At 40.7% G+C, this 21,986-nt stretch overlaps 1 protein-coding gene across 1 annotated transcript in view; it reads right to left on the bottom strand.

Annotated features, from left to right (window-relative positions):
• ARHGEF4 (Rho guanine nucleotide exchange factor 4) overlaps nucleotides 1–3,275 on the bottom strand; it is a 331,988-nt gene extending 328,713 nt beyond the window's left edge. The window contains 1 exon segment of the mRNA XM_073360097.1: nucleotides 2,818–3,275. Coding sequence (XP_073216198.1) covers nucleotides 2,818–3,030 — 213 coding nt within the window. The 5' untranslated portion in view covers nucleotides 3,031–3,275.
• Between the last annotated feature and the right edge of the window lie 18,711 nt (nucleotides 3,276–21,986).

Below are 21,986 nucleotides of genomic sequence, written 5' to 3'. Positions count from 1 at the left end.
TGCTCATAAAAAAACTGGCCTGAACCTCTGCCCAGAATGGGAAATGAACTTGAACCAAGCCTTTCTGTAGGTTTCAATGTGTTCAAATTTGCTCTCCATTATTTTTCATTTTCATTTCTTTGCCTCTCTGCACCTCGTGGTTCCATCCAGAAGATCAAGTGTGGGACTATCACAAAGTCTTGTTAGGGTATTTCTGGTCCAAATGAAAGCAAGAAGTATTGGTAATAATTAAAGCAAGATGGATCATGAGGGGTCAGACCTGCCCTCCCCTCCACAAAACAAGAATTTTGGAGGCTGAGAATTATAAATGTAGCTAATCAGGCTGTTTAGTCCCTTACGTTTTATTAAAGATCTTGGTCAAAATAGTAACCCTGGAGTTAGTGATATAATTTAAGCTGCCTAAAGTGAGGCACCCCCCTTTTCAGAGGGTGGGTTCTCAGCACTTTCTGAAAATCAGGCCCCTTTAAATTGTCTCAAGTTGGGCACCCAAAGCACTTTTGAAAATCTTGGCCTTCATTCTTTGGAGTTAAAGAAAATATATTTCAGTGGAGTCCAATTAACATTCCCCCGTCAAAAAAAATTACTTTATGTAGAAAAATTCTACTGCTTCCCAAATATTAAAATGTCTGGAAATGAAAAGTGAAGGGACCTGGCCAGTTCCTCATAGTCATATAACCAATCTTTTGTTACTATCATTCACCTACCCAGGGAACAATGGATTTTCAATTGTCAGAGCACTAGTTGGGGTTTCTGGATACCCAGGTTCAATTCCCTTATGTTCCAGAGACTTCCTGTGTAACCCTAGACAAGTCATTTGGCCTCTCTGTGTCTCATGGCATATCTCCACCGCAGACACTATGCAGGATAGCTACATCTCTGTAGCTATCCCAGTATAACCCCATAGTGGAGACGCAGCCTGCACCAATGGATGGGGTTTTCCCATTGGTGTAGGAACACCAGCTCCCGTGCAACAGTAGCTCCGCTGACGAAAGCATTCTTCCATAGCTGTGTGTGTGCACTGGGGGTTAGCTTGGCATAGTTACGTCAGTCCAGGGTGTGATTTTTTTCACATCCCTGACCAGCATAGCTATGTTCACTAACTTTTAAGTATAGACCAGGCCTCAGTTCCTCATCAATAAAATGGGGCTAATAGTACTTCACTAGCTCATTGTGGTGTTGTGAGATGTTCATATTACAGTCATTGGAGCCCAGGGTACATTTATGATAGATTTACACCCCTCTGCCCTTGTTTTGTTCTGTAAGAGAACAAACCAAACAAACCAAAATGTTGGACATAGTTCTAATCTTTTTCTATTTATTAGAAGCGTGAACATTTTCCAAAGTATTACAGTCCCAGGGCATATTAAATTCTGTCAGGACATTCTGTTTTCTCAATGTGATGTGTTAGTAGAGTAGAAGACTATTTTAATGAATAGAAATGGATATAAATGTTACAAAGTATGTTGATTTATTACTTGTGATGTGGTAATGCCGAGAAACTTCAACCAGGTCAACGCCCCATTCTACTAGACACTATATAAATAGTAAGACAGTCCAGCTCAGCTCTGAAGTGCTTACAATCTAAATAGACAAGAGAAAGAAAGTGTATTATCTCCATTTTACAGATGGGGAGATGAGGCACAGAGATTAAGGCCCAGATTTGTAGAGGCAATTAGGCATTGCTGTGCTCTGGTTGCAACACCTTTCTAAATACTCATTTCTAAATACCTTTAAAAATCTGAGCCAAAGTGATTTTCCCAAGGCCAAACAGGAAGTCAATGGCAAAGCTGGAATTAGACCCAGATGTCCTGAGTTGTAGTCCAGTGTTTTAAGCATCACCTTCCTGAACTAAGACTTTACTGTTGTAGCTTTGTGTCTAACCCCCAAGAATCACAAAATATCTGAACTGAAATCATCAGTTGTGCAGGACTGAATATCACCTGTCCTAAGTCTAAGTAACAGTGTAACCTTCTGGAAGGATAGGGAGAAATAATGCAATTCATTACATGGCTCTACAGTTTATCAGTGAGTATCACCTCCACATACAATAAATTACAGTGAGTATATGTTTATTAGAGGAGCACAGACCACAAATTCTTTACAAAGTCATATGATGAAGTCATTGCTGATACACTTTGACATTCCACAGTAAAATTGCCAAATACCACACTTCTGTTACTACCGTGTTTGGAGCTCACAATTTATAAGGCTTGTTAGGTTGTAAATAAATGAACTGTGAATTAATGATTCATTCTGTTTGAATTACACTTATGGTGTGCTACCAAGCACAAAATGGAAAGAAAAGCAAACACTAATACCACTAGAAGCAGGCAGCTTCTTGCACTGTTATCAAATCCAAGGTGATTCCTCTCTTATCCATTCAGTTTTAGGTGGTAAAGTGATGGTGTCTGATGGCATAAAGAGAGGAACTCTGAAGGATACAATGTGCTTCCTCCTCTCGTGGCAAAGACAAGATTTAATATACAGTACCTCTTAGTCCTTCCATCTGTTTGATAAAGTATGTTGGAAAGTTGGGTAGCAGCTATTAATCAGTGTACTGGACTCACAGTGCTAAAAGAGTATATTCCCTATGTGCTTTTCAGTTGTAAGTAGCATGCATTTCTGAGTACAGCCATCTGAATACACTGTAAATACTTGCATTCTTCTTTTACTAAGATGTTATTAAGATGACTACTGTACACATACCTGTCCTTTCAGACTATCAGATTCTAAAGCATGGTGGCTTTGCTCACTTTGCCTTCTCAGCACTCAGGAAGTTAACTATTAATGCCAATACATTAGTACTCAATCTCTTACCTTGCAGAGTTTCAGAACTAACCAGCATGCCAGGTATGCTGTCAGGGTGAATTTAGCTTTCATGTAGGTGTCCGGTAAACAGGTAAGATACATTTGTACCAGATCCAGCTCTTCACTGACAATGCGATTGCCAGCATCAGCAGTAGCATCCTCCCCATCCTCTTGTCTTTGATCCTCTTCTACTGATGCACTTGGGCACCTATTTAACTCCATTTTATCAAAGATATTTTTCCTCCTTGACAAAGTCCTGATTTTTCCACAGACAACTCAGGGAACTTTTTGTTTCGTATCAGTAATTATATTTCCTGATCTTCCAAAAGTATGTAGCCTTGCCTTTAAGCCAACCCGAAAGTTAGACTATGGTGGAAGAAACTTTCTGCAGTTTAAACTCCCTTGGCTCATTGCCTTTTTCTTATTGAGCGACCTTTTGCAAATGTGTGTACAGCTACAAGATAAATATAGCACTGGCTAGAGAGCCTTGTCATACAGCACAAGAATACTCCTGCCCGTTGCCAAGAGAAGAGAGAAAGATTCCATTTATTTGAAGAGCAAGTCCCTGGCATCAGTACTCCCTTGTTCATTTTAAAAAAAAAAGAAAAAGGAAAAAGCTGTTATCTTTGAAACCTTTTTTTTTTTTTTTTTTGCCAATTGTACTTCTTCAGAACAAATCCCAGTTCTGCAACAAACTATGTTCTTACGGAGGAGGATTTTTTAATTCCAGAGGCTTGTAGCCACAGTAATTCATTGTCTGTGATATTGCAGATGCTGAGCTTGTGAAGGCTACAAATTTCAAAAGAATAAATGAGGTCTTGCAGATGGAAAGGGGCCAAGACATTTTGAAATAACTAATGGTCCTTCCATAGGCCAAAAAATGAACAAAACATGTGAGAGATTAACCAAGCAATTTTCCAGCTAAATGTTAAGGACTTCATTTATGCCTTGAGACAGCATTCATTTGTTTATGCTAAGAACACTTTAAGACAAACTTATTTTATTCTTGATGGCCTATATCTGTTAGAAAATGGCTTGAGAAATATAGATTTAATTGTAGCAGTATTTAATTGTTAATTTAATTAAACAGATTTAATTGTTTCAGCTTTTCAGTAAAAGCACTGCAAGCACCTAAATCCTTAAGGTTCAGTTCTGCCACGCTTATTCACATTGAGTAGTATCCATGCCACAAGTAATCCGATTGAAATTCATGAGATTATTTGTGAAGCAAGAGTGGAAGAATCTAGCTTTTACTGTGAAAGGCATAATACAAACCTACAGATCATCTGTAGACTAGATCCATCTATAATGAGATAGAGGGGAAAGGCAGACTACCAAACAAGAGCCCTCATTCTGACTGAAACATGCTCCTAGGGGTCGAACCTGGGTCACTATTCAATGGCCAATATTTCCCTATTTTTCCAGACTCATGAAGGTGAGCAGGAGAGACAGCAGAGAACTATGGAACTAAACTTCATTGGATCAATGAAGTGCTGCAAGTGACATTAGAAATAAGAATACCATTGGCATTCCTGCACGTAATCTGGAGTGCAGATGTTAAAGGCTCAATCAACTGCTGCTGGAAAATAGCTAAGTGGTCTGTCCATCCAGCCATGCCCCAATATTGTGTGTTAAGGTATTAAACAGAATATAATCAAAGCTAGAATAACACACTATAGAAAACAGTTAGTGTGGTTTTAAATTTGCAGAGTGGTTAAAGATGAATACCTTACATATTAGTAAAGTGCAGTCCTTTTCCTTCAGCGTGTCCCCAACAAACTGTGAGAGCTTCCAACGAACAAAGTCAAGTCCTCATTTCCACCTCGGGATCTTCCTCCTCTTTGAGTCCTCTCTGGCTTTGTCCACAAGGAGATTTCTACACTAGCCTTTTCCCCCAAAGCTTTCCAATATTGCTACCACTTAAGGGGCTAATAACTACAGGGAGCTAGCACAGAACAGTTTAACAGCATTTAAACCCCTGTTATCTAACCCTGCTAAGTGCAGATGATGCAGTAGTTAAAGTACCAGCAGCCACAAGTGTCCTGCCTCTGCTGCCACTCCTGCTATTTCTACCACAAGTGAAGCTGATGCAGAGAGAGCACCACTGAGAAATTTTAGGAAAATAAAGTACTCAGATTAAGACCTCACTATTAACAGTCCTTAGTCCTGATTTTTTCACTCCTTTGTTCCTTGGATAGCCATTTTCACCTCTGCCAAATGAGTGTAAAGTAATCTGCACAGGTATAAATGATTCCACGAGCTTCAAGCCAGTGGAGAATCTAGCCCCATATTAGTATGTTGTATAGTACCTCAATGCTCATCTTAGACATCAGTACACAAATACAGCTGTATTTCTACTTTTCATCGTATTTGATTAGGTACATTGTCCCTGTTTCTCCTGAGACAGTATTTAATATAATTTGCATGGGTGCATATCTGTGCCCTTCAAAGTCATTTTTTGCACGTAAAAGAAACTTTAGAACCTGTTTCTTGAATATTCAAACTTTAGTGTAAAAACTATTGCGTAATACTTGCATAGTGCTTTTCAACTGTTGATCTCAAATAACTATTTGTGATACCCCTTCCTTCTTCTCACGATTCTCTTTTAGGAGACCCATACTTAGGCCAAAGAAACCTGACTGTGTCCCTGCAAATCACTTTTTTTTAATTTTTTAAATTTTTTAATCCTACTTTTCCTTACTTTTTAAATTCTTCTTTAACTTTGACTTGCCCTGCCTAGGATTACAAGTCTGTACTTGTGAAGCTACAAGGGAAAAAATAGACAAACTTGCATACCAGATGAATTCTCAATAGTTCTGTCAAACCTGCTCCCAATTCCAAGCTTTTCCAGTACCACACAGCAATAGCACGTCCTTCCAAGACACTGGGTTTCCCACCTCCAAATTGTAGGATCCTTTTCCTTTTAAAATTCTATCAGCAAGAGTCCATGAAGCTGATTCCACTGAATATAAATGTGTTGACGAATACCCTAAGGTCCTGCCGAAGGGTGGGGTTTTGTAAGCAAAATGCTTGTTTAATTGGACTGGCTATATCTGCTACAGAAAACAAATTGATTCTCTCTTTTGGTGTTTCTGAGGAGTTTCCACCAATGTCTTGCGAACACAGAAAGCTATTCTTAAGAGTCTTACACAGACAGTGAGGTTTTGTCATTATGTTGTCTTGACATTAATATATTGGGAATCATCCACAAAAGAACTAGCTGAAATTATTGAGCTGGGACCCTTCTCAGTGGTAATGCTCTGCAGTGTAATGCAAGAGACCAAATTCAACTCTCAGTGTGGCCACTTGCTCCCTTTAGCAATCAGAAAGAGGACAGAAATCTCTGGGATCTCCTTTACTTGCTTTCTCCACCTACCAACATCACCTCAGTCTATCTGAATTGAGTTTCAGCCATCTAGCTCTTAGTCATGCTCTAATCTTATCAAACACTGAGCAAAGTGTTCAACTGCTCTAGCAGCAGGGTCAAAGAATATGGAGCCATGGGGTCTGTTCCTGCTCCTAGTGAAGTCAATGGTAAGACTTTCATTGAATTAAATAGTTCAGGGTCAGGGCCACAGAGATGGATGTTATCAATATGCTAATGTCCATTTGTCTACTGGGCCCTCATCCTTACATCTACCAAAAGGAGGGGAAAAAAATCAGAACCTTGATAGCTATTCCTTTTCATAGATTCAGTCATCAATTTTAAGGCAAGAAGGAACCATTATGAGGCTCTATTTTGACCTCTTGCATAACACAGACCATACAACCCAGTAATTTTTTCATCAGGCCCATAACTCCTGCTTGAACTATAGTGTTTCTCTTAGAAAGATATCCAACATTGACTGAGAGAATTCAAGTGATGGAGAATCCACCTTGTTCTCCAATGTTAATTATCCACATTGTTAAAAATTTGCATATTATTTCTAGCCTGAATGTGTCTAGCTTCAACTTCCAGTTACTGGATCTCTTATACCAGGAGGGCTCCTATGCCTTTTTTCTGCTCTATTAAAGAACAGTCTGTTATCAGCAATATCTTCCCATGTGGGACCATATAGACCAGGATCAAGTCACCTCTTACCCTTCTCTTGAATAAACTAAGTAGATTGAACTTCTTTGATCTCTCACTAGATGCCATATTTCTCAGACCTCATAGTATCCTTGTAGCTCTTTTCCGAACCCTTTCCAATTTTTCAACGTTCTTTTTGAAGTGTGGACACCAGAACAGGACACGGTATTCCAGTAATGATCTCACTAAAGCTATAAACAGAGGTAACACCACTTCCCTGATCTTATTTACTATTCCTCTGCTTACGTATCTAAATATCATGTTAGCCCTCTTAGCTACCACATCACTCTGGGAGATCATTTTCCATTGGTTGTCTACCACAACTCCTAAGTCCTCTTCAGTGTTGTATTCCAAAATAGAGTCCTTCGTCTTGTGAAATATACATTCTTTGTTCCTATCTTTCATTTGGCTGTATTAAAACACATATTGTTCAAATGAGTCCACTGTACCAAGTGACCCAGATTGATCTGTATAACTGCTCTGCCCTCCACCAATTTTTCATCTGCTAGTTTTACCTGCGATGGTTTTATATATTCTTCCAGATAACTGATAAAGATACTGAATAGTATTAGCCCAAGATAAATCCCTGCAGAATCCTACTAAAAATGCCTCCCCACCCCCCAGTTGGATGATGATTTCCCATTAACAATTACTTTTTGAGCTTACTTATGAGACTTACAGCATATTTAGGACTGTGCAGGGAAAAAAACTAGGGATTTTGTTTAAAAAATCTCTCAGTTGCTCTTTGAAATGAAATTTCCTGGTTTGTTTTGTTTTCTATCTGAAAGAAACAGTGTCCTATCCAAAGTTCTTGTGAACAGCTGCTGTGGGGGCGGGGTAGAAGAGAAGTGTGGAACCGGGAGCTTTGCATGACCTGAAGGGACCTTAAACAAACTTCTCTGAAGTGAGATATCATGCTTCTGCTATGAATCATTTTTCATATTAAAAAACACCCCACAAACTTGAACCACTTCTTTGACAGAACAGTTTGTGCTGAAGAATCTGGAGGGCTCTGCTGCCTAGAACAGCTGCCTTAAAATATGAATCAACAGATGAGCAGCCCAATTTTTGGTTTGCATTAGAAGATTTTAAATTCCACAGGGTAGCAATAATTGCATATCACAGTGAGGCAGAGCTCTTCGTGCTAAAATTAATGTTCTGCAGTGTTTGTATTAGTCTCTTATTAGATTAGGGCAATGTTACTAAATAGCAGATTGGTTTTACACTTTACCTTAAATCCGTTTTAAACTTTAAATCCCAGTATAGCCAACCCTTACTTTCAGATGCATGATTCTCACTGAAATCAGTGAAAATAGCATGTACACTACGGGCAAGCCTCTCTTCAGTTTATTCTCTAAAGCACATTCTGAACTCATTCCATGTTTGAAACCCCCAGTGATGTACGTCAATAGAAATTCACAACTGGAAACACATAATATGTCATAGCAATCTGCTTTCCTACCTCTGACTTCAGTGGGCTTTGGATCAGCGCTTCTCTGAGAAGGCATTTGGGTTAAGCTTGCAGAATACCCCTGTGACAGATGTGATGGACAGACAGAAGAGTCAGATTTTAGTACCAGCTTGATAAATGTTATATGTATCTTTAGAGGCTAGTGATTGTATTCCGGACTCAATGAGGGTTTCCTGCAGGAACTATGAACACTGGGGGTTTATTAATGCAAATTCCTGGGTAGGTTACAAGTCTGGAGAAGACCCACCCACTGGGGGGGAAACTAATTTTACTAGTTTGACTTGCTTCAAGAGGGTGGCAGACAAAACTGAAAACTGTATCAAGGGACTACCTTGTGGTAGAGGAATAAAGGAACTCAGTGGCTGTGCTGCATTGCATCTGCCCTACTCTGAGGTGCACAACCAGCGCTGTCTCCCGCTCTAGCAGCATGTCCACTTGTAGTCACCAAAGCAGGAACTGCAAGAGACTGAAGCAAGATTCCTGAGCTGTCTGAGGCTGATCACAATCAGCCTTCAAAATAGGCCAGAACTGTGACACTTATGATACTCTCATAAAGGGTTGCAACCCTGCTTAATGCATACTCAGCACCTTTACCCTAAAAGTCTCAGCAATTCATAGTGCAGGAAAATCCTCACTAAGTCACACCAGCAACTAAGGGATCCATTGCAGAGGACTGAGTTTTATAAATTAGTGAACGCAGCTCAGTAACAGCAAGGCTGCTGCATCACAGCTTGTACAGTAGTCATCTGTTCTGGCCAGTTCACAGTCTAATTTTGATTAATTAACTGTCCATGCATTAGCAGGTGCAGTGTATCTTCTTAATACAATGTTTTAGTATATGAATCTTCACTGCGGCATTGTTTAAAATCTTGAGATACGAGAGACTGCCACATTTTTGTGTATTATAAAGTGTGTAAATTAGCAACGTTCCATGGTATTTTAAGGTGAGACATTTAGTAGGCTTGGATCAAGGAAGAAAAAAATGTTTCCATTAGTCATGGGTTGAATTCAAATATTCAGAGCTTTGGTTCCGCTAATCAGTTAATACCCTAAAATTGAGGGTTTATTTGAACTATACCGATCACATGAGCCTAACAAAACTGGGCAGGAAATCTTACGAAAGGAAGCCGCCTTGTGAGTTTTCTGGTACTCGCTGCTTCTGACTGGGTCAGAAATGCCAAAAGAACAGGGTCTTAGTGTCTCCCCCTCCCCCCCACATCAATACTAGTGGGTACTGCTGCTGGCTGGATCCCTGCTTGCCAGCCTCCCTCCCACCAGCAGTGAGTGGGGGTGTCCAGTGGTTGATGATGGGGGTGGGTGTACAAGGCTGGTGGTGGGGCGAAGATGCAGCGCACGTGGCTGGCCGTTCCCCTTGCTGGTCTGTCAGCTCAGCCCCCGCTGCGTGCCAGCTCTCGGCTAGCAGAGCCCTGCCCCCCATCCCGTTTCCGGATGGCACTGGCTGTGAGCTTTGGTGACTGGTGAGTGTGGGCAGGCACCAGGCGCAGCCAGTTGCATTTCACCTCTGCTGCCCACCCATCAGCCCTTTACGTGTTCTCCCTCTCACTATCCTCTCCCTGCTTTGCTCCTTCGCCCCCCCCCCCAAACCCACTGCTCTTACAGATCCCCCCCGGCAGGGTGTGCCCAGTCCCAGCACTGTGCGGAGAACCAGCCCCTGGTCGGAGTGCTCAGCTCACCAACAGCCTGGCCGGCAGGCTCCTTCCTTCCCCCACTGCCTCTGGCTGGGCTGGCGCCCCTGGAAAGCCTAAGGCCCTCTGGCCTGGGGCATTGGCCAGGAGGGGGCGAGCTCTGCATGTGCCAAAGACCTGCACAGGGCTGGCATGGGGCAGCCTCTCTGCCCCTCAGCTAAACTCTGGAGTGGTGGTGGGGTGGAGCGGGACGCAGGGGTGCGGAAAAGAGGAAAGCTGAGCCAGGTCTCTGGCCAGGTTTGCTGAAGCCCCTGCAGTCAGGTTCCCTGGGCCCTAGTGCACACCGCATCCATAGGGCTTCACTCCTTCCTGCCTGCACTATAGCCAGGGGACAGGAGGCGGCTGGGTTATGTAGGTGGTCAGCAGCAGCCTGGAGGTGTTAGCTGCCTTTCGACATGTGTGGGCAGGAAGGGACAAACTGCTTCCAGCCACAGGGGACAGGGGGAACGGGCTGGGGGGTGGGGGGGAAGTGGGGAAGAGATGAGCTCTGCAAAGACACGGGCCAGGTCATCCCTTCTCCCTCCTCCTCCCCTGCGGCTGGAAGCAGCTCCCATCCCTTCTCTCCCGCACAGTGACAAAAGGCTGCTGCTGGCCACATTCTGGTGTGAACCCTGGCAGAAATCTGTTGCTGGCAGGGAGCCAGCAGTAGCGGTGGCAGCAGGTCTCAGGACAAGAAGCGGTGTGGAGAGGTCCCAACAAGATTCCTCTGTTACTGCCCCTGTCCCGCACTGCCCTTAGGAGTGGGTTGGGAACTGCTTGGGTGAGTCACTGAGCCAGTAAAGAAGCCGTGACTTTATTTCTGGCAGCCTTATCCATTAGACTGAGCATTCATGGTGGAAACCCACCGAGGGCTAGAGCCTGGAGAGCCGAGTGCGTGGAGAGCCAGCCAGTGTGCTGCTGGACCTGTAGGGGGCTGGTATGCCACAGCTCTCACAGCGACCCTGCTGTGGGGTCAGTTACAATACTCAGTTGTTCCCACTGGTAAAAGGGGGAAAATGTGGCTGTGAAAGCCTGACAAAATGAACACAGGTACAACAAACAAATAAAACATCCATTTACTCTTTAAGAAACAACATGTTGGAAAACAGCATTCAAAAGCAGCACAAAATGTACCTTGGAATTACAAATGCTACTTAAATAAGTTCAAAATATTGATCCAGACAGGGCTCAGATTTTTGGTACAATTCTAACCAGTGATTTTTTAGAAGATAATGATTGCCTAGAAGAACATCAAGGCTGGACAGCTTTTCAAAAACAAGTTAGCAATTTTTTCAACTGTTCCATTGGGTCTTGTTCTTGAGCCCTCTTTTTTTATTGTATTTGAACCACATAAACGCAAGGCAAGTATAAGAGTATCCAAATGACACATACAGCACTTATGGCAAGTTATTAATACAGTGATATAAGTTAATTCAAATTACAGAGACACAAAAAAATTCATTTGAAAAAGTCTGAGATTTTTTAAAATGTACAGTATGTTTTGTAAATATCAGTTTAGTTTTTACAGATTGCTCCCTGGGATGCATTTACATAAAGGTTTGCTGTAACATGCAAGTAAGCAAAATATATAACTTCATTACGGAGCTGAATACTATCGCATTCTACTTTTACACAATCGCTCTGCCTATCGAATCTGTGCAGTTCTTTTCATGCAGAAAATACATACTGTACATGAGCACAGAGGACAGTTCTCAGACACATCCTTTGTGTACCGTAATACAAACACACATTTTCTTGTGTGCTGCTTATTCAGCTAACTCACAGTCATAGCAATGTGTGCCTTTGTCTTTTCCATAAGGGACAGGAAAGGTGCTCTCTGATTACCATGCCGCCAGCTTCATTGCACCTTTCTCTTTGTATTACAGCATCTACCATTAGCCCTGGTTTTGCAAGGTTCTGAGTGCTCTCAACTACTGTTGAAGACCCACTAAAGGAATTTTAGGGTGTTCAGCACTTTCTTGCATTACACTCATTATTATTACATTATATTGAATGTTGTGTCCAGCTTTCAATGTTTTTAATGTTCCAGCATGGGAGAATTTGCAGTCTTCCATCCAGGTGTGTGAGATTTGCATGTTTAGCTCCTCATTACCATCAATAGACATACACATTCATGTTAGCTTTACAGTAAATTGTTGATGTAAATCCTCCATAAATGGATGAGAAAATGCTTCCCACTGAAGCCATTCAAATACTCTTAACATGATTAGACTTTAAGGCTTCAGTTCTGAGAGATACTAACCATCCTCAATGCCCATTCACTTTCAGTGGGATTTTTGGGTGCTCAGGACCTCACAGGATGGGGCTGTAGGCTGCATGAAAGCAATTATACGAGGTCTGTCAAGTGATTAAAAAAATTAATCACGATTAATCATGCTGTTCAACAACATGTGACATCATCCGAGACTGCTATAACATGAAATATATGGCAGAATGCAGGTAAAACAGAGCAGGGAATATAAAATTCTCCCCGAAGGAGTACAGTCACAAATTTAATTGATGCATAATTTTTTTAACGAGCATCAACAGGATGGAAGCATGTCCTCTGGAATGGTGGCAGAACCATGAAGGGGCATACGAATGTTTAGCATATCTGGCATGTAAATACCTTGCAACGCCACTACAAAAGTCCCATGCAAAAGCCTGTTCTCACATTGTAAATCTGACATTGTAAATCAGAAGTGGGCAGCATTATCTCCTGTCAAGGTAAATAAACGTGTTTGTCTTAGCGATTGCAGAATAAGAAGTAGGACTGAGTGGACTTGTAGGCGCTAAAGTTTTATACTGTTTTGTTTTTGAGTGCAGTTATGTAACCAAAAAACACCTGCATTTGTAAGTTGCACTTTCACGATAAAGAGATTCCACTTTGGTACTTGTATGAGGTCAATTGAAAAATACTGTTTCTTTTGTTTATCCTTTTTACAGTGCATATGTTTGTAATAAAAAATAATCATATAAAGTGAGCAGTGTACACTTTGTTTTTTGTGTTGTAATTGAAATCAATATTGAATATGTAGAAAAACATCCAAGAATATGTAATAAATTTCAATTGGTGTTCTATTGTTATAAATGTGATTAATCATGATTAATTTTTTAATCATGATTAATTTTTTTTAGTTAATCACATGAGTTAACTGTGATTAATTGACAGCCCTAAAATATACATTAAATTAGTCAAAGTGTGAATGTCCAGGTGGCCTCTGCACTCTTCCCCACTTGGCCCTATGTGATTCTGAGACAATGGGGGGGCACAGTGTGGAAAGAGTCTTAGACAGCAAAACCTAACAATTCTCCAGCAGTTAACTCTTAATCATTACTTTGTGTTCAAACCTGAAGGGACATTTCTATTGACTCCTACTGCTCCGTGTTAAAATGTTGCTTTTATTTCTAAAGCTATCATATTTATGTGGGTCTTTATGCACATTGCAAATATCAGATACAAAAGTAACTTGAGAAATGCAGTATTTCAACTTAGAAAAGCATTTTTGCTCAAATTCTCATTTGGCTCTCCAATGCACATATGTACATATGGGTTTCTGAAAGCAGAATTTTATTCACAAATTCTATGTTATAGCACCTCCAACAATTGTAATATGCCATATTAAAGTATATTCTCCTTCATTTTCCCTATCTGATCCTTTGCCATTTTTCTGTATGCAGAACTCTCATTAACTTTAATGGGAGTTCCACAATTAGAAAGATGGGAAAAGGCCTGTGTGTATATACTTGGATTTCCAATCTGTGATCCCTTACACAGTATCCAAGTCTTAATTTCTTGTATTTTCCTCCTTCAAAGAAGAATAAAAAATCTTTTTTAATTAAAATGTAAGTATAATTAACATGGCACTTAAAAAATGCACTAGGCATTTATAGTAGACAGGTTGGAAAATGAGTGTCTGCTAACTAACTAGTTTATAAAATAACCTACTACCAGATGTAGTACTTGCTACCATAGGGTTGTATAGGGTTGGGAGGAAGGTTTCTTTGACTAGGTAAATTGAGACTGGCTCCTTTCAAGTGTTTTGACATGCACTGCCTCCCAGTGGTCAGAAAACTTCCCTCTTCTCAGGCACAGCTGCGAAACTTTAGAAAATTATCCAGTTCCCATGTGTAGAGCCCTGCAAATCTGCAGATATCAGTGGACCATTTTTGCAGATCGCTGATCGGATGCAGTTCCAAATGTTGTGTCTGTGCAAGGCTCTAACCAGGTGGCTTGCACCTAGGAATTAGCTAGTTTCCTATAGATTAAATTATACTAAACTGGTGTTCTGCCATCCGAAAACCTTATGTGTCAGATGACTACTGTGTACAAAAGCACATGCACTTCTACCCAGAGAAGAGATTGAAGGGAAAGGGCTGCATTTTGCGTGTGCTAAAGGCCATATTGTAGAGAAGGAAATAAATGAGAGATTTAAATAAAACTGATAAGCTGGAAAATGGTGAATTATAAATGGTATGTAAAGTAAATAAATAAAATGATGTTGAAAAGAAGCCATACATAACATAGGATTCAAGTGATTTTAATATGCAATGTAGATTATGGTAACTAAAATATAATACACAAAGCCTAATACTATACATCAGATATGACAGAAAAAGAGTTAACAAATATAGTAGTCATAGCATATAAATGTGTGTAGCTTAATTACATTCAGTCTATTCAATCTACAATTCAATCAATACTGAAGTATTCAACAACTCTGCAGTCCATGGTTTAGAAATAATGTGCATTTCAGATTTTCTACTGCAAAATCCATTCTTCAGCTGAACAACTTCGCAGAGAATCTTCTGTTTGCACGGGGCATCCATGCACACTTTTCCCTAGCAAAGCTACCACCAGTATTTTTTCCTTTTCCATAGCAGGGGAAATGTCAATGCTTCTATTTTTTTTTTTTTTACTGCTCTTAAATGTGCCTCAATCTAATTGCATCTTTGCTGTGCATCTTTAAACCAATATCCACCTACCAGTGACTTTGTAACTTAGCAAGAACAATAACATAGAAGATAAATACCAGATGTGAGGCAGGCCAAAATAAGGCCTTTTTGCGTATTCACAACACCCACCCATCCTTTTTAATAACCCAGTCTTCTAAGGAACACTTACCTTGCATGCACATGTCTAAAATTTCTGACTGCATCAGTTCCACCGCTTGCTCTTAGTGTTATGTAGTTAAGGGCCAATTTTGTTCGGTGATGAGTGCCCTCATCATTCACAAAAGCTGAGGATGCTCAGCTCAGCATCTGGTCAGGTCCTTTGCCTCACTGGCTAAACAATCTGATAACAAGCAAAATGAAAACAGTGGGAGGAACACGCTATGCTGTAGAGATGTTGTAGAGAGACAAAGCGGGTTAGGTAGTGCTGGTGGGGGAGTGGCACTCTATGTGAAAGAAAGCATAGAATCAAAGGAAGTAAAAATCTTAAATGAATCAAACTATACCATAGAATCTCTATGGATAGTAATTCCATGCTCAGATAATAAGAATATAGTAGTAGGGATATATTACTGACCACCTGACTAGGATGATGATAGTGACTATGAAATGCTCAGGGAGATTAGAGAGATTAGAGAGGCTATTAAAATAAAATTAGGGAGATTAGAGAGGCTATTAAAATAAAAACTCAATAATAATGGGGGATTTCAACTATCCCTATATTGACTGGGTATTGTGTCACCTCTGGACGGGATGCAGAGATAACGTTTTTTGGTACCTTAAATGACTGCTTCTTGGAGCAGCTAGTCCTGGAATCCACAAGAGGAGAGGCAATTCTTGATTTAGTCCTCAGTGGAGCACAGGATCAGGTCCAAGAGGTGAATATAGCTGGACCGCTTGGTAATAGTGACCATAGTATAATTAAATTTAACATCCTTGTGATGGGGGAAACACCACAGCAGCCTAACACTGTAGCATTTAATTTCAGAAAGGGGACCTACACAAAAATGAGGAGGTTAGTTAAACTGAAATTAAAAGGTACAGCACCAAAAGTAAAATCCCTGCAAGCTTCATAGAAACTTTTTAAAGACACCATAATAGAGGCTCAACTTAAATGTATACCCCAAATTAAAAAACATAGTAAGAGAACCAAAAGAGAGCCACTATGGCTAAACAACAAAGTAAAAGAAGCAGTGAGAGACAAAATAGCATCCTTTTAAAAGTGGAAGTTAAATCCTAGTATGGAAAATAAAAAGGAGCATAAACTCTGGCAAATGAAGTGTAAAAATATAATTAGGAAGGCCAAAAAAGATTTTGAGGAATAGCTAGCCAAAGACTCAAAAAGTAATAGCAAAAAAAAAAAATTTTAAGTACAGCAGAAGCAGAAAGCTTGCTAAACAAGCAGTGGGGTCACTGGACGATTGAGATGCTAAAGGAGCACTCAAGAACGATAAGGCCACTGCGGAGAAACTAAATTAATTCTTTGCATAGGTCTTCATGGTTGAGGATGTGAGGGAGATTCCCAAACCTGAGCTATTCTTTTTAGGTGACAAATCTGAGGAACTGTCCCAGACTGAGGTGTCATTAGAGGAGGTTTTGGAACAAATTGATAAACTAAAGAGTAATAAGTCACCAGGCCTAGATGGTATTCACCCAAGAGTTCTGAAGGAACTCAAATGTGAAATTGCAGAACTACTAACTGTAGTCTGTAACCTATCATTTAAATCAGCTTCTGTACCAGATGACTGGAGGATAGATAATGTGACGCCAATTTTTAGAAAGGGCTCCAGAAGTGATCCCGGCAATTACAGGCCGGTAAGCCTGACTTCAGTATCGGACAAACTGGTTGAAACTATAGTAAAGAACAAAATTGTCAGACACATAGATGAACATAACTTGTTGGGGAAGAGTAAACGTGGTTTTTGTAAAGGGAAATCATGCCTCACCAATCTACTAGAATTCTTTGAGGGGGTCAACAAGCATATGGACAAGGGGGATCCAGTGGATATAGTGTACTTAGATTTTCAGAAAGCCTTTGACAAGGTCCCTCACCAAAGGCTCTTAAGCAAAGTAAGCTGTCATGGGATAACAAGAAAGGTCCTCTTATGGATTGGTAACTGGTTAAAATGATGTGGCCCAAATTAGCTGTTACCACTCAAGAAAGAACTATCCACAATGACTCCTATATCTTTGAAAACATTTGCTCAATTTGCAGCTGCACTCAAAAAAGGAACCATAAGAAAAGGGAAGATAAAAAGAGAAAAATATAATGGCTTGATATAAATCTATGGTACACCCACACCTTGAATATTGTGTGCAGTTCTGGTTGCTCCACCTTTATTTGTGCTTAAACTGGTTACGATAGGATACTTAAATTATAGTTTAGATTCTCCATACTGAAGTACAGAATGTTGCTGGATCACGTGGCTCGCTCATATCTCATAGGTTAAAGGACCAACTAACAATATAGAACTTTCACCTAATGTTACTGAACTCCCACACATGGCCACACTTCCAAGGAAGCTTTTCCAAGCATGCAAGATATGAACATCTCACTATACCATAAAACGAAGACCTTAAAGTCAATTGTTAAATATTAGAACAAATCGCAAGAAGTCAAATCGCAGAAGAGGCTCCAGGGGTGACTGTGGCAATTACAGGCCGCGAAGCCTAACTTCAGTACCAGGAAAACTGGCTGAAACTATAGTAAAAAACAAAAACAAAAAAACAGAATTATCAGACATGTAGATGAATGTGATATGTTGGGGAAGAGTCAATACAACTTTTGTAAAGGGAAATCATGCCTCACCACTCTATTTGAATTCTAGAGGGGGCCAAACAATCATGTAGACTAGGGTGATCTAGTGATATAGTATACTTGGACTTTCAGAAAGCCTTTGACAAGGTCCCTCACCAAAGGCTCTCGAGCAAAGTAAGCAGTTGTTGGATAAGACGGCAGGTCCTCTCATGAATCAATAACTAGTTAAAAGATAGAGGGGAAAGGGTATGAATAAATGGTCAGTTTTCAGAATGGAGAGAGGTAAATAGTGGTGTCCCCCAGAGGTCTATACTAGGACCATGTCCTATTCAACATATTCATAAATGATCTGGAAAAAGGGGTAAACAGTGAGGTGGCAAAATTTTCAGATGATACAAAACTACTCAAGATAGTTAAATCCCAGGCAGACTGTGAAGAGCTACAAAACGATCTCTCAAAACTGGGTGACTAGGCAACAAAATGGCACATGAGATTCAATGTTTATAAATGCAAAGGAATGCACACTAGAAAACAAAATCCCAACTATACATATAAAACGATGGGTTCTTAAATTAGCTGTTACCACTCAAGAAAGAGATCTTGGAGTCATTGTGAATAGTTCTCTGAAAACATCCACTCAATGTGCAGTGGAAGTCAAAAAAGCAAACAGAATGTTGGGAATCATTATGAAAGGAATAGATATTCCCAATCTTGAATACTGCGTGCAGATGTTGTTGCCCAATCTCAAAAAAGATATATTGGACTTGGAAAAGGTTCAGAAAAGGGCAACAAAAATGATAAGGGGTATGGAGCGACTTCCGTATGAGGAGAGCTTAATCAGACTGGGACTTTTCAGCTTGGAAAAGAGATGACTAAGGGGGGATATAATAGGGATCTATAAAATCATGACTAATGTGGATAAAGTAAATAAGGAAATATTATTTACTCCTTCTCATAACACATGAACACATGAACTAGGGGGTCACCAAATGAAATTAATAGGCAGCAGGTTTAAAACAAACAAAAGGAAGTATTTCTTCACAGAATGCACAGTCAACCTGTGGAACTCTTTGCCGGAGGATGTTATGAAGGCCAAGACTATAACAGGGTTCAAAAAAGAACTAGATAAATTCATGGAGGATAGATCCATCAATGGCTATTAGCCAGTATGGGCAGGGATGGTATCCCTAGCCTCTGTTTGCCAGAACCTGGGAATGGGCAACAGGGGGTAGATCACTTGATGATTACCTGGCATTGGCCACTGTCAGAAGACAGGATACTGGGCTAGATGGACCTTAGGTCTGACCCAGTATGGCCATTCTTATGTCTTATGTTCTTTTATTGGACCAACTTCTGTTGGTGAGAGACAAGCTTTCAAACTACATAGAGCTTTCCTTCAGACCAGAAGCTCTGTGTACCTTGAAAGTTCATCTCTTTACCTTACCCACCTTTCTAACACACTGGGACCAACATGGCCATGACAACACTGCTAACATCATGTAGTTTTTTTCACATTTTACATTGTTTGGCTTGAACAGGAATTAAGCATGGTAAATCTGTGTTCAGGTTGCTGGGCCTTGCTTGGTGTAGCAGGACCATTCATTTTATTAAAGTAGGGATTTGCCCTCCCAAGAGCCCCTGCTCCCTACCCCTTCTGTGTAACAGAAGCCCTCTCCAGTCCAGCACAGCACTCATGGTCTACTATGTTGTGAATATAATATCCTGTTAGAACACAAAATATTTTGATAGGTTTCAGAGGAACAGCCGTGTTAGTCTGTATTCGCAAAAAGAAAAGGAGTACTTGTGGCACCTTAGAGACTAACCAATTTATTTGAGCATGAGCTTTCGTGAGCTACAGCTCACTTCATCAGATGTTTACCGTGGAAACTGCAGCAGACTTTATATACACACAGAAATCATGAAACAATACCTCCTCCCACCCCACTGTCCTGCTGGTAATAGCTTATCTAAAGTGATCAACAGGTGGGCCATTTCCAGCACAAATCCAGGTTTTCTCACCCTCCACCCCCCCACACAAATTCACTCTCCTGCTGGTGCTAGCCCATCCAAAGTGACAACTCTTTACATAATCAAGTCGGGCTATTTCCTGCATAGATCAAGGTTTTCTCACATCCCCCCACCCCCATACACACACAAACTCACTCTCCTGCTGGTAATAGCTCATCTAAACTGACCATTCTCCAGGTTTAAATCCAAGTTAAACCAGAACATCTGGGGGGGGGGGTAGGAAAAAGCAAGAGGAAACAGGCTACCTTGCATAATGACTTAGCCACTCCCAGTCTCTATTTAAGCCTAAATTAATAGTATCCAATTTGCAAATGAATTCCAATTCAGCAGTTTCTCGCTGGAGTCTGGATTTGAAGTTTTTTTGTTTTAAGATAGCGACCTTCATGTCTGTGATTGCGTGACCAGAGAGATTGAAGTGTTCTCCGACTGGTTTATGAATGTTATAATTCTTGACATCTGATTTGTGTCCATTTATTCTTTTACGTAGAGACTGTCCAGTTTGACCAATGTACATGGCAGAGGGGCATTGCTGACACATGATGGCATAGATCACATTGGTGGATGTGCAGGTGAACGAGCCTCTGATAGTGTGGCTGATGTTATTAGGCCCTGTGATGGTGTCCCCTGAATAGATATGTGGGCACAATTGGCAACGGGCTTTGTTGCAAGGATAAGTTCCTGGGTTAGTGGTTCTGTTGTGTGGTATGTGGTTGTTGGTGAGTATTTGCTTCAGGTTGCGGGGCTGTCTGTAGGCAAGGACTGGCCTGTCTCCTAAGACTCAAGTAAACTCAAGACACGGTAAACTCAAGTCTTAGGAGACAGGCCAGTCCTTGCCTACAGACAGCCCCGCAACCTGAAGCAAATACTCACCAACAACCACATACCACACAACAGAACCACTAACCCAGGAACTTATCCTTGCAACAAAGCCCGTTGCCAATTGTGCCCACATATCTATTCAGGGGACACCATCACAGGGCCTAATAACATCAGCCACACTATCAGAGGCTCGTTCACCTGCACATCCACCAATGTGATCTATGCCATCATGTGTCAGCAATGCCCCTCTGCCATGTACATTGGTCAAACTGGACAGTCTCTACGTAAAAGAATAAATGGACACAAATCAGATGTCAAGAATTATAACATTCATAAACCAGTCGGAGAACACTTCAATCTCTCTGGTCACGCAATCACAGACATGAAGGTCGCTATCTTAAAACAAAAAAACTTCAAATCCAGACTCCAGCGAGAAACTGCTGAATTGGAATTCATTTGCAAATTGGATACTATTAATTTAGGCTTAAATAGAGACTGGGAGTGGCTAAGTCATTATGCAAGGTAGCCTGTTTCCTCTTGCTTTTTCCTACCCCCCCCCCCAGATGTTCTGGTTTAACTTGGATTTAAACCTGGAGAATGGTCAGTTTAGATGAGCTATTACCAGCAGGAGAGTGAGTTTGTGTGTGTATGGGGGTGGGGGGATGTGAGAAAACCTTGATCTATGCAGGAAATAGCCCGACTTGATTATGTAAAGAGTTGTCACTTTGGATGGGCTAGCACCAGCAGGAGAGTGAATTTGTGTGGGGGGGTGGAGGGTGAGAAAACCTGGATTTGTGCTGGAAATGGCCCACCTGTTGATCACTTTAGATAAGCTATTACCAGCAGGACAGTGGGGTGGGAGGAGGTATTGTTTCATGATTTCTGTGTGTATATAAAGTCTGCTGCAGTTTCCACGGTAAACATCTGATGAAGTGAGCTGTAGCTCACGAAAGCTCATGCTCAAATAAATTGGTTAGTCTCTAAGGTGCCACAAGTACTCCTTTTCTTTTTGAAAATATTTTGATGTCACTTTCAGATTTAGAATGTTTTTACTTGATATATAAAATTCTAAGGGTGGGCCCTTAAAACATAATCTACATTTTATTTACTTTATTTTTTATCTTATTTTTAACGCCTTAAATTGAGCAGTCGAAACCAATTGGGTTGTGCCCATTCACACAAGTGAGTTGAATTTGGCACAGTGTTCCAGTTTTTTGCCAAGCCTCAAAACTCCACTGACAATTTAATCTGAAGACTCCTATTCCTTAAAGATGATCTTTAGAGGAAAGAAGTAGTGGTGCCCTAGTGTCCCTTTCTGGCTTATTTATGATGCATCAAGAAGCCCTGGAAGGTGTGGGCCTTTTAAAAACAACCTTTTTTTTTAGCATGCCTCAC

The sequence above is a fragment of the Lepidochelys kempii genome, chromosome 9, assembly GCF_965140265.1.
Source record: "Lepidochelys kempii isolate rLepKem1 chromosome 9, rLepKem1.hap2, whole genome shotgun sequence".
Lineage (NCBI taxonomy): Eukaryota > Metazoa > Chordata > Testudines > Cheloniidae > Lepidochelys > Lepidochelys kempii.
Note: the sequence above shows the minus strand (reverse complement) of the source record. Positions and strands in the feature narration are given on the sequence as shown.